Source organism: Oncorhynchus tshawytscha, linkage group LG29 (assembly GCF_018296145.1).
Source record: "Oncorhynchus tshawytscha isolate Ot180627B linkage group LG29, Otsh_v2.0, whole genome shotgun sequence".
Classification (NCBI taxonomy): domain Eukaryota; kingdom Metazoa; phylum Chordata; class Actinopteri; order Salmoniformes; family Salmonidae; genus Oncorhynchus; species Oncorhynchus tshawytscha.
In genome coordinates, this window is record NC_056457.1 from 36,698,507 (window position 1) to 36,708,640 (window position 10,134).

The 10,134-nt window shown below is 53.5% G+C and overlaps 1 protein-coding gene across 1 annotated transcript in view; it reads left to right on the forward strand.

Annotated features, from left to right (window-relative positions):
* Positions 1-7,556, forward strand: part of dipk2ab (divergent protein kinase domain 2Ab) — an 87,518-nt gene extending 79,962 nt beyond the window's left edge. The window contains exons 3-4 of the mRNA XM_042308579.1: positions 730-1,033; positions 6,733-7,556. Of these exons, the coding sequence (XP_042164513.1) occupies positions 730-1,033; positions 6,733-7,082 (654 nt within the window). The 3' untranslated portion in view covers positions 7,083-7,556. The remainder of the gene's footprint in view (positions 1-729; positions 1,034-6,732) is intronic.
* The last annotated feature ends 2,578 nt before the right edge of the window (positions 7,557-10,134 follow it).

Below are 10,134 nucleotides of genomic sequence, written 5' to 3' on the forward strand. Positions count from 1 at the left end.
TAACCACTAGACTACCTGCCTCTACACTCTAACCACTAGTCTACCTGCCTCCTCTACACTCTAACCACTAGGCTACCTGCCTCTACACTCTAACCACTAGACTACCTGCCTCCTCTACACTCTAACCACTAGTCTACCTGCCTCCTCTACACTCTAACCACTAGGCTACCTGCCTCCTCTAACCACTAGACTACCTGCCTCCTCTACACTCTAACCACTAGTCTACCTGCCTCCTCTACACTCTAACCACTAGGCTACCTGCCTCCTCTAACCACTAGACTACCTGCCTCCTCTACACTCTAACCACTAGGTTACCTGCCTCCTCTACACTCTAACCACTAGACTACCTGCCTCCTCTACACTCTAACCACTGGTCTACCTGCCGCCTCTACACTCTAACCACTAGACTACCTGCCTCCTCTACACTCTAACCACTGGTCTACCTGCCGCCTCTACACTCTAACCACTAGGTTACCTGCCTCCTCTACACTCTAACCACTAGACTACCTGCCTCCTCTACACTCTAACCACTAGACTACCTGCCGCCTCTACACTCTAACCACTAGACTACCTGCCGCCTCTACACTCTAACCACTAGGCTACCCTGCCTCCTCTACACTCTAACCACTAGACTACCTGCCGCCTCTACACTCTAACCACTAGTCTACATCCTGTTTTCCTTTCTTCTCTCCTCTAATAACCCACATCCCTTCTCTCTCTCTCTCTCAGAGTTTCCCGTCAGACGAGGGCTGGCCGTTCGCCAAGTACCTGGGAGCGTGTGGTCGCGTGGTGGCGGTGAACTACGTCGGCGAGGAGCTGTGGTCTTTCTACAATGCTCCGTGGGACAAGAGGGTTGACCTGGCCCGACAGCTGATGGACATCGCTGAGCAGCTCACCAACAACGACTTTGACTTCGCCCTCTACCTGCTGGACGTGAGCTTTGATAACTTCGCCGTGGGGCCGCGGGACGGAAAGGTCATCGTGGTGGACGCTGAGAACGTCCTGGTGGCCGACAAGAGACTGATCAAACAGAGTGAGTTGTAACACCGGGGGGTAGAGAGGTGGGGGGGGTAGACAGGTGTGGGGGGTAGACAGGTGTTGGAGGGGTAGAGAGGTGGGGGGTTAGAGAGGTGGGGGCTAGAGAGGTGGGGGTAGAGAGGTGTGGGGGTGAAGAGAGGTGGGGGAAGTGTTGGAGGGGTAGAGAGGTGGGGGGGAGAGAGGAGGGGGGTTAGAGAGGTGTGGGGGAGGTAGAGCAGAGGTGTAGGGGGGGTAGGAGGAGGGGGTTAGAGAGGGGGGGTAGAGAGGTGGGGGGGTAGAGAGGTGTGGGGGTTAGAGAGGTGTGGGGGTAGAGAGGGGGGGGGTAGAGAGGTGTGGGGGTAGAGAGGTGTGGGGGGGTAATGAGGTGTTGGGGGTAGAGAGGTGTGGGGAGGGTAGAGAGGTGTGGGGGTAGAGAGGTGTGAGGGGGTAGAGAGGTGTGGGGGTAATGAGGTGTTGGGGGTAGAGAGGTGTGGGGGGGAGAGAGGTGTGGGGGGGTAGAGAGGTGTGGGGGGTAGAGAGGTGTGGGGGGTAGAGAGGTGGGGGGTAGAGAGGTGTGGGGGGTAGAGAGGTGTGGGGGGGTAAAGAGGTGTGGGGGGTAGAGTGGGGGTAGAGAGGTGTGGGGGGGTAAAGAGGTGTGGGGGGTAGAGAGGTGTGTGGGGGGTAGAGAGGGGGGGGGGTAGGGAGGTGGGGGGGGGGTGGGGGGGTAGAGAGGTGGGGGGGGGGTAGAGAGGTGTGGGGGGGGTAGAGAGGTGTGGGGGGGTAGAGAGGTGTGGGGGGTAGAGAGGTGTGGGGGGGGTAGAGAGGTGTGGGGGGTAGAGAGGTGTGGGGGGGGTAGAGAGGGTGGGGGGGGTAGAGAGTGTGGGGGGGGTAGAGAGGTGTGGGGGTAGGAGGAGAGGTGGGGGTAGAGAGGTGTGGGGGGGGTAGAGAGGTGTGGGGGGGTAGAGAGGTGTGGGGGGGGTAGAGAGGTGTGGGGGGTAGAGAGGTGGGGGTAGAGAGGTGTGGGGGGTAGAGAGGTGGGGGGTAGAGAGGTGTGGGGGTAGAGAGGTGTGGGGGGGGGGAGAGAGGTGGGGGGTAGAGAGGTGTGGGGGGGGTAGAGAGGTGTGGGGGGGGTAGAGAGGTGGGGGGGGGTAGAGAGGTGTGTGGGGGGTAGAGAGGTGTGGGGGGTAGAGAGGTGTGGGGGGTAGAGAGGTGGGGGGGGAGAGGTGTGGGGGTAGAGAGGTGTGGGGGGGGGGTAGAGAGGTGTGGGGGGTAGAGAGGTGTGGGGGGTAGAGAGGTGTGGGGGGTAGAGAGGTGTGGGGGGGGTAGAGAGGTGTGGGGGGTAGAGAGGTGTGGGGGGTAGAGAGGTGTGGTGGGGGGTAGAGAGGTGTGGGGGGGGTAGAGAGGTGTGGGGGGTAGAGAGGTGTGGGGGGTAGAGAGGTGTGGGGGGAGTAGAGAGGTGTGGGGGGTAGAGAGGTGTGGGGGGGTAGAGAGGTGTAGAGAGGTGGGGGGTAGAGAGGTGTGTACGTGGTGTTTTCTCGGTTGCTATGACGCCCTGTGTGTGACAGACTTGTGCTGAAGTCGACATCACCACCTTCTGTATTCAATCTCTTATTTATGGTTGGATTAAACCTCTCTGATATCGGTGTTTCTCCTCCTCGGAGACGTGTCTGATCTGTGATGTTGTTCTCTTACTGCGTCTGAATGTCTAGCGTCACTTATCACAGCAATAGATTCATTCATGAATCGCTAACTAGTTCCCCCAGTTTGTCCTTCAACAGTAAACTTCATGATAAACAGCGAAACATGGACCAAGAGGAAGGAGCTGTCATATTCCTCCAAGCCACTAGTCCCCCTGTACACACACACATATTCCTCCAGGCCACTAGTCCCCCTGTACCCCTCCCTCTCTCTCTCTCTACCCTCTACCCCCCTCTCTCTCTCTCTCTACCCTCTACCCCTCCCTCTCTCTCTCTCTACCCTCTACCCCCCCTCCTCTCTCTCTCTACCCTCTACCCCCTCTCTCTCTCTCTACCCTCTACCCCTCCCCTCTCTCTCTCTACCCTCTACCCCTCTCTCTCTCTCTACCCTCTACCCCTCCCCTCTCTCTCTCTACCCTCTACCCCCCCTCTCTCCTCTCTACCCTCTACCCCTCCCCTCTCTCTCTACCCCTCTACCCCTCCCTCTCTACCCTCTACCCCTCCCCTCTCTCTCTCTACCCTCTACCCCTCCCTCCCTCTCTCCCTCTACCCCTCCCTCTCTCTCTACCCTCTACCCCTCCCTCTCTCTCTCTGTACCCTCTACCCCTACCCCTCCTCTCTCTACCCTCTACCCCTCCCCCTCCCTCTCTCTCTCTCTCTACCCTCTCCCTCTCTCTCCCTCTCCCCCTCTACCCCTCTCTCTACCCTCTACCCTCTCCCTCTCTCTCTCTCCCTCTCTCTACCCCTCTCTCTCTCTCTACCCTCTCCCTCTCTCTACCCTCTCCCTCTCTCTACCCTCTCCCTCTCTCTACCCTCTCCCTCTCTCTACCCCTCTCTCTCAGTCTGTTAGTTGACCGTGATATGTGGTGATTCACTGGCTCTGAAACGTGCTTGTGTCAAGTGGTGATTGAGCTGGACTCTTCGACAACGGGGCACCAATGGGGGCTGTGATGGACACTAGTTGGCTGACGGGGCAGCAGTGTGTTGTGTGATTGAGTCGTTCTGACGGGTTCGGAGGACGGCTGCATTAGAACAGATTATGTCTGAATCCTCAGGGATTATTGATCTGATCCTATTGATCTGCTTTAATGCTCCGACTGTTTCCTCCCTAAATAGAAAGATACGTTTAGCATGAACACATGAAGGAGAAAATTAAATGTCCAAATAGATTTATTTCCATAGAACCCTAAATTGTCTATTTCTGCCAGATTAGATGTTAAATTTGTTTTTTTGGTTGGTTGTTTATGTCCCAAAAACATTTATATAATGGCCTCTGATGACACAGACTCTTGCAGTTATCTCCTCGAGGGCCGTTATCTCCTCGAGGGCCGTTATCTCCTTGAGGGCCGCTATCTGTATAGACCACCCCCCGTATAGACCACCCCCTGTATAGACCACCCCTGTATAGACTGTATAGACCACCCCTGTATAGACCACCCCTGTATAGACTGTATAGACCACCCCTGTATAGACCACCCCTGTATAGACCACCCCTGTATAGACTGTATAGACCACCCCTGTATAGACCACCCCCTAGACTATAGACCACCCCCTGTATAGACCGCCCCCTGTATAGACTGTATAGACCACCCCTGTATAGACCACCCCTGTATAGACCACCCCTGTATAGACTGTATAGACCACCCCTGTATAGACCACCCCTGTATAGACTGTATAGACCACCCCTGTATAGACCGCCCCCTGTATAGACTGTATAGACCACCCCCCCCTGTATAGACCACCCCTGTATAGACTGTATAGACCACCCCCTGTATAGACCACCCCCTGTATAGACCGCCCCCTGTATAGACCAGCCCCTGTATAGACCACCCCCTGTATAGACCACCCCTGTATAGACCACCCCTGTATAGACTGTATAGACCATCCCGTGTATAGACTGTATAGACCACCCCTGTATAGACTGTATAGACCATCCCGTGTATAGACTGTATAGACCACCCCTGTATAGACCACCCCTGTATAGACTGTATAGACCACCCCTGTATAGACCACCCCTGTATAGACTGTATAGACCACCCCTGTATAGACCACCCCCTGTATAGACCACCCCCTGTATAGACTGTATAGACCACACCCTGTATAGACCGCCCCCTGTATAGACTGTATAGACCAGCCCCTGTATGAGATTCCCTCTCTGCTCTGACAGACATGAGCCTCCGACTCCCGTCCCTCCAGCGTTTGACGTCATTTATATCCTGACAGAATCATAGCTACGGTGCTGGAAGTCCTGTAATCACCCCTGATAACCTGAAATAACTTTAACAAAATGATAGAATTACATCTGTCTGTTCAGAAAGAAATTAAATCATTGAAAATACTAAACCATGAGTAGAGCTGTAGTTTAGCCACAGAGGATCAGTAGCGTCTTTACAATCAATAGACTAGCTGTGGATTGTGTGTAGCCCAATCACAAGGCATGCCAACACTCAGGAAGTGTGTGTAGCCCAATCACAAGGCATGCCAACACTCAGGAAGCGTGTGTAGCCCAATCACAAGGCATGCCAACACTCAGGAACCGTGTGTAGCCCAATCACAAGGCATGCCTACACTCAGGAAGCATGCCTACACTCAGGAAGCATGCCTACACTCAGGAAGCATGCCTACACTCAGGAAGCATGCCTACACTCAGGAAGCATGCCTACACTCAGGAAGCATGCCTACACTCAGGAAGCATGCCTACACTCAGGAAGCATGCCTACACTCAGGAAGCATGCCTACACTCAGGAAGCATGCCTACACTCAGGAAGCATGCCTACACTCAGGAAGCATGCCTACACTCAGGAAGCATGCCTACACTCAGGAAGCATGCCAAATCTGTCAGTGAAACAGCACGCAGACAAAACAGGCTTTTAGAATTCAAATGCAGGATGGGAAGCCAATGTGTTTTTCCTGAAAAGAGAATACGAATCTTTCTGGAGGCTTCCCGACCTAGTAGATCCACATCCAAATCAGCCTACTGAGCGAACGTTATTGATTTACAAAGTAAAACGAGAGAGAGATGAGCTTTTGGCATGGACTGCCGTCGAGGAGCGATGCGAGCTGCATCTCATTGGGTGACTCAGTGAAACTGGGAATCGTATTTTTTTTCCTTCTATTGTACAACATGTCTCCTTGCACACCTGGGCCTTGGCGGATTCAAGACAAGGTCATCTTTATTGATCTCGGTGTGACAGTGTCAAAGTAGTCTGGCATTTTGATCACTTTTGCAGTATTAAAAAGAGCTTCTGCTAAAAATCTTCAGTCATCTAAAATGATGTTGATTTGCATTAAATGTGTTTATAAAAGGCGACATTTTTACCACTACAACAAGTGCCTCTATTCCACTGCAGCAAATGAATTATTATAATTGTTTTATTCAATTCATAAATGAAACACTGTGTAAGGTCTTTTAGATGTTTAAAATGAAGACGACACAGCAGCCATTTTAAAACCCCTTGATTGATGGAAGGTTCAGTCACTGCGTAGGCTAATGAAGGGTATTCAGTTGTTTTAGTGAAATGTCATCTGTTCCCATCTCTAGTGTTTGTTCAGTCTGAATCAATTCCAGTTCAGCTTTTTGGAAAAAGGATCTGAAATAGTTTTTAACACAACAATGACGGGGATATGAAATGGTCTAACAATGGCTGTTCCCTCACAGTCAATGGCTGTTCCCTCACAGTATCCTAGTCATATCTCTCAGTAGTAGTATACCTGTCTAACCTCTGCCTCTCTCTCTGTCCCTCTCTCTGTCCCTCTCTACCACTCTCTCTGTCTCTCTCTCTGTCTCTCTCTCTGTCTCTATGTCCCTCTCTCTGTCTCTCTCTCTCTGTCTCTCTCTCTGTCCCTCTCTCTCATTCTCTCTCTCTCTCTCTCTCTCATTCTCTCTGTCTCTCTCTCTCTGTCTCTCTCTGTCCCTCTCTCTGTCTCTCTCTGTCCCTCTCTCTCTCTGTCCCTCTCTGTCTCTCTCTGTCCCTCTCTCTCTCTCTCTCTTTGCCCCCCTCTCTGTCTCTCTCTCCAGATAAACCAGAGAACTATGACGTGTGGTACGAGAGTCGCTTCGAGGACTGTGACAAAGAAGCCTGCCTGTCCTTCTCCAAGGAGTCTCTGTGTAACCGCGTCACTGTTGACCACAACTACTACGCTGTGTGTCAGAACCTGCTGTCTCGTTACGCTACGTGGCGAGGGACCACCGGCGGCCTGCTCCACGACCCCCCAGCCCACGTAGCCAAAGACGGCCAGCTGGAAGCGCTGTTGGACGAGTGTACCAACCCTAAAAAACGCTACGGACGCTTCACGGCCGCCAAGGAGCTGAGGGACTACCTCACCCAGCTAGTTTCCTCCTCCTCCTCCTCAGCCACGGCGAGGTGATGAACAGAGCCTACACTTGGCGATAGCCTGCAGCTCGGCGTGGCTGGTCAGGGTTTCACCCCCCCTGATCTTGTCCCCAGGAACTTAACCCTTGACCCTCCTCGTCTCACTTCAAGTGCAGGAGATATCCTCACTGGTCACACAGCAGTTGGTTTGGTCTCCTTCCTGGTGGAAACCCAAACTGATCGATAGGAGATGTTTAAAGGGAACTAGGAAGTCCTTCACTGCTGGTTTATATTATTCCTTCTGACTTTGTTTGGTAGCTGGTGAGAATGAGGTGCTTGGAGCTAGTGGACCAGGAGAAGGGGATCGACAGGCCCAGAGCAGGACTGTTCTCCTAGGGGAGAGCTGAGGGAAAAGCGCCTGGCTACTCTAATGGAGCATGTGGTGTCTGACTCAATGACTCCTCTCTCCTCTGTCTGTCCACCAGGACCCCTCTGTCTGTCCACCAGGACCCCTCTGTCTGTCCACCAGGACCCCTCTGTCTGTCCACCAGGACCCCTCTGTCTGTCCACCAGGACCCCTCTGTCTGTCCACCAGGACCCCTCTGTCTGTCCACCAGGACCCCTCTGTCCACCAGGACCCCTCTGTCTGTCCACCAGGACCCCTCTGTCCACCAGGACTCCTCTGTCCACCAGGACCCCTCTGTCCACCAGGACCCCTCTGTCTGTCCATCAGGACCCCTCTGTCTGTCCACCAGGACCCCTCTGTCCACCAGGACTCCTCTGTCCACCAGGACCCCTCTGTCCACCAGGACCCCTCTGTCTGTCCATCAGGACCCCTCTGTCTGTCCACCAGGACCCCTCTGTCCACCAGGACCCCTCTGTCTGTCCATCAGGACCCCTCTGTCTGTCCACCAGGACCCCTCTGTCTGTCCATCAGGACCCCTCTGTCTGTCCACCAGGACCCCTCTGTCTGTCCACCAGGACCCCTCTGTCTGTCCACCAGGACCCCTCTGTCTGTCCACCAGGACCCCTCTGTCTGTCTACCAGGACCCCTCTGTCTGTCTACCAGGACCCCTCTGTCTGTCCACCAGGACTCCTCTGTCCATCAGGACCCCTCTGTCTGTCCACCAGGACTCCTCTGTCCATCAGGACCCCTCTGTCCACCAGGACCCCTCTATCTGTCCACCAGGACCCCTCTGTCTGTCCACCAGGACCCCTCTGTCTGTCCACCAGGACCCCTCTGTCTGTCCACCAGGACCCCTCTGTCTGTCCACCAGGACCCCTCTGTCTGTCCACCAGGACCCCTCTGTCTGTCTACCAGGACCCCTCTGTCTGTCCACCAGGACCCCTCTGTCTGTCCACCAGGACCCCTCTGTCTGTCCAACAGGACCCCTCTGTCTGTCCACCAGGACTCTTGTGTTTGCTAACATTGAATCTTAACAGTATGTTTTTTCTAACAGAACCTGTTGTTGTTATGGTTTGGGGGTTGAGAGAGAGAGAGAGGGGGTTAAGAGAGAGAGAGAGGGGTTAGGAGAGAGAGAGAGAGGGGGTTGAGAGAGAGAGGGGTTGAGAGAGAGGGGTTGAGAGAGAGGGGTTGAGAGAGAGGGGGTTGAGAGAGAGAGGGGGTTGAGAGAGAGGGGGTTGAGAGAGAGAGGGGGTTGAGAGAGAGAGGGGGTGAGAGAGAGAGGGGGTGAGGGAGAGGGGGTTGAGAGAGAGAGGGGGTTGAGAGAGAGGGGGTTGAGAGAGAGAGGGGGTTGAGAAAGAGGGGGTTGAGAGAGAGGGGGTTGAGAGAGAGGGGGTTGAGAGAGAGAGGGGGGTTGAGAGAGGGGGTGGGGGGGAGTATTCTGACCTCCCTGTCTGTTTTGACCCTGTAGGAACCTCCCTGTCTGTTTTGACCCTGTAGGAACCTCCCTGTCTGTTTTGACCCTGTAGGAACCTCCCTGTCTGTTTTGACCCTGTAGGAACCTCCCTGTCTGTTCTGACCCTGTAGGAACCTCCCTGTCTGTTCTGACCCTGTAGGAACCTCCCTGTCTGTTTTGACCCTGTAGGAACCTCCCTGTCTGTTTTGACCCTGTAGGAACCTCCCTGTCTGTTTTGACCCTGTAGGAACCTCCCTGTCTGTTCTGACCCTGTAGGAACCTCCCTGTCTGTTCTGACCCTGTAGGAACCTCCCTGTCTGTTTTGACCCTGTAGGAACCTCCCTGTCTGTTTTGACCCTGTAGGAACCTCCCTGTCTGTTCTGACCCTGTAGGAACCTCCCTGTCTGTTTTGACCCTGTAGGAACCTCCCTGTCTGTTTTGACCCTGTAGGAACCTCCCTGTCTGTTCTGACCCTGTAGGAACCTCCCTGTCTGTTCTGACCCTGTAGGAACCTCCCTGTCTGTTCTGACCCTTAGGAACCTCCCTGGCTGTGTCTGGAAACACCAGCTGAAATAGAACTCAGCCCAGGGTCAGTTTTAACCAAGCTGAAAAAGGGCCCCTGTTTGAATAGTTAAAAATGAAATGCATCCTTAATTCCTTCCTTGGTGTAAACTCTGATCTGACATCGGTTAAGGTGAAAGACATTTAGTGGAATCACTTGGAAGCGAGGAATAATGCATTTTCTAAGTATTCAACATGCTCTGTCCCAACACTTCCAAATAGACTCCTCTCCTTGTGTCCTTTCCTTCACTACCATTCAACATGCTCTGTCCCAACACTTCCAAATAGACTCCTCTCCTTGTGTCCTTTCCTTCACTACCATTCAACATGCTCTGTCCCAACACTTCCAAATAGACTCCTCTCCTTGTGTCCTTTCCTTCACTACCATTCAACATGCTCTGTCCCAACACTTCCAAATAGACTCCTCTCCTTGTGTCCTTTCCTTCACTACCATTCAACATGCTCTGTCCCAACACTTCCAAATAGACTCCTCTCCTTGTGTCCTTTCCTTCACTACCATTCAACATGCTCTGTCCCAACACTTCCAAATAGACTCCTCTCCTTGTGTCCTTTCCTTCACTACCATTCAACATGCTCTGTCCCAACACTTCCAAATAGACTCCTCTCCTTGTGTCCTTTCCTTCACTACCATTCAACATGCTCTGTCCCAACACTTCCAAATAGACT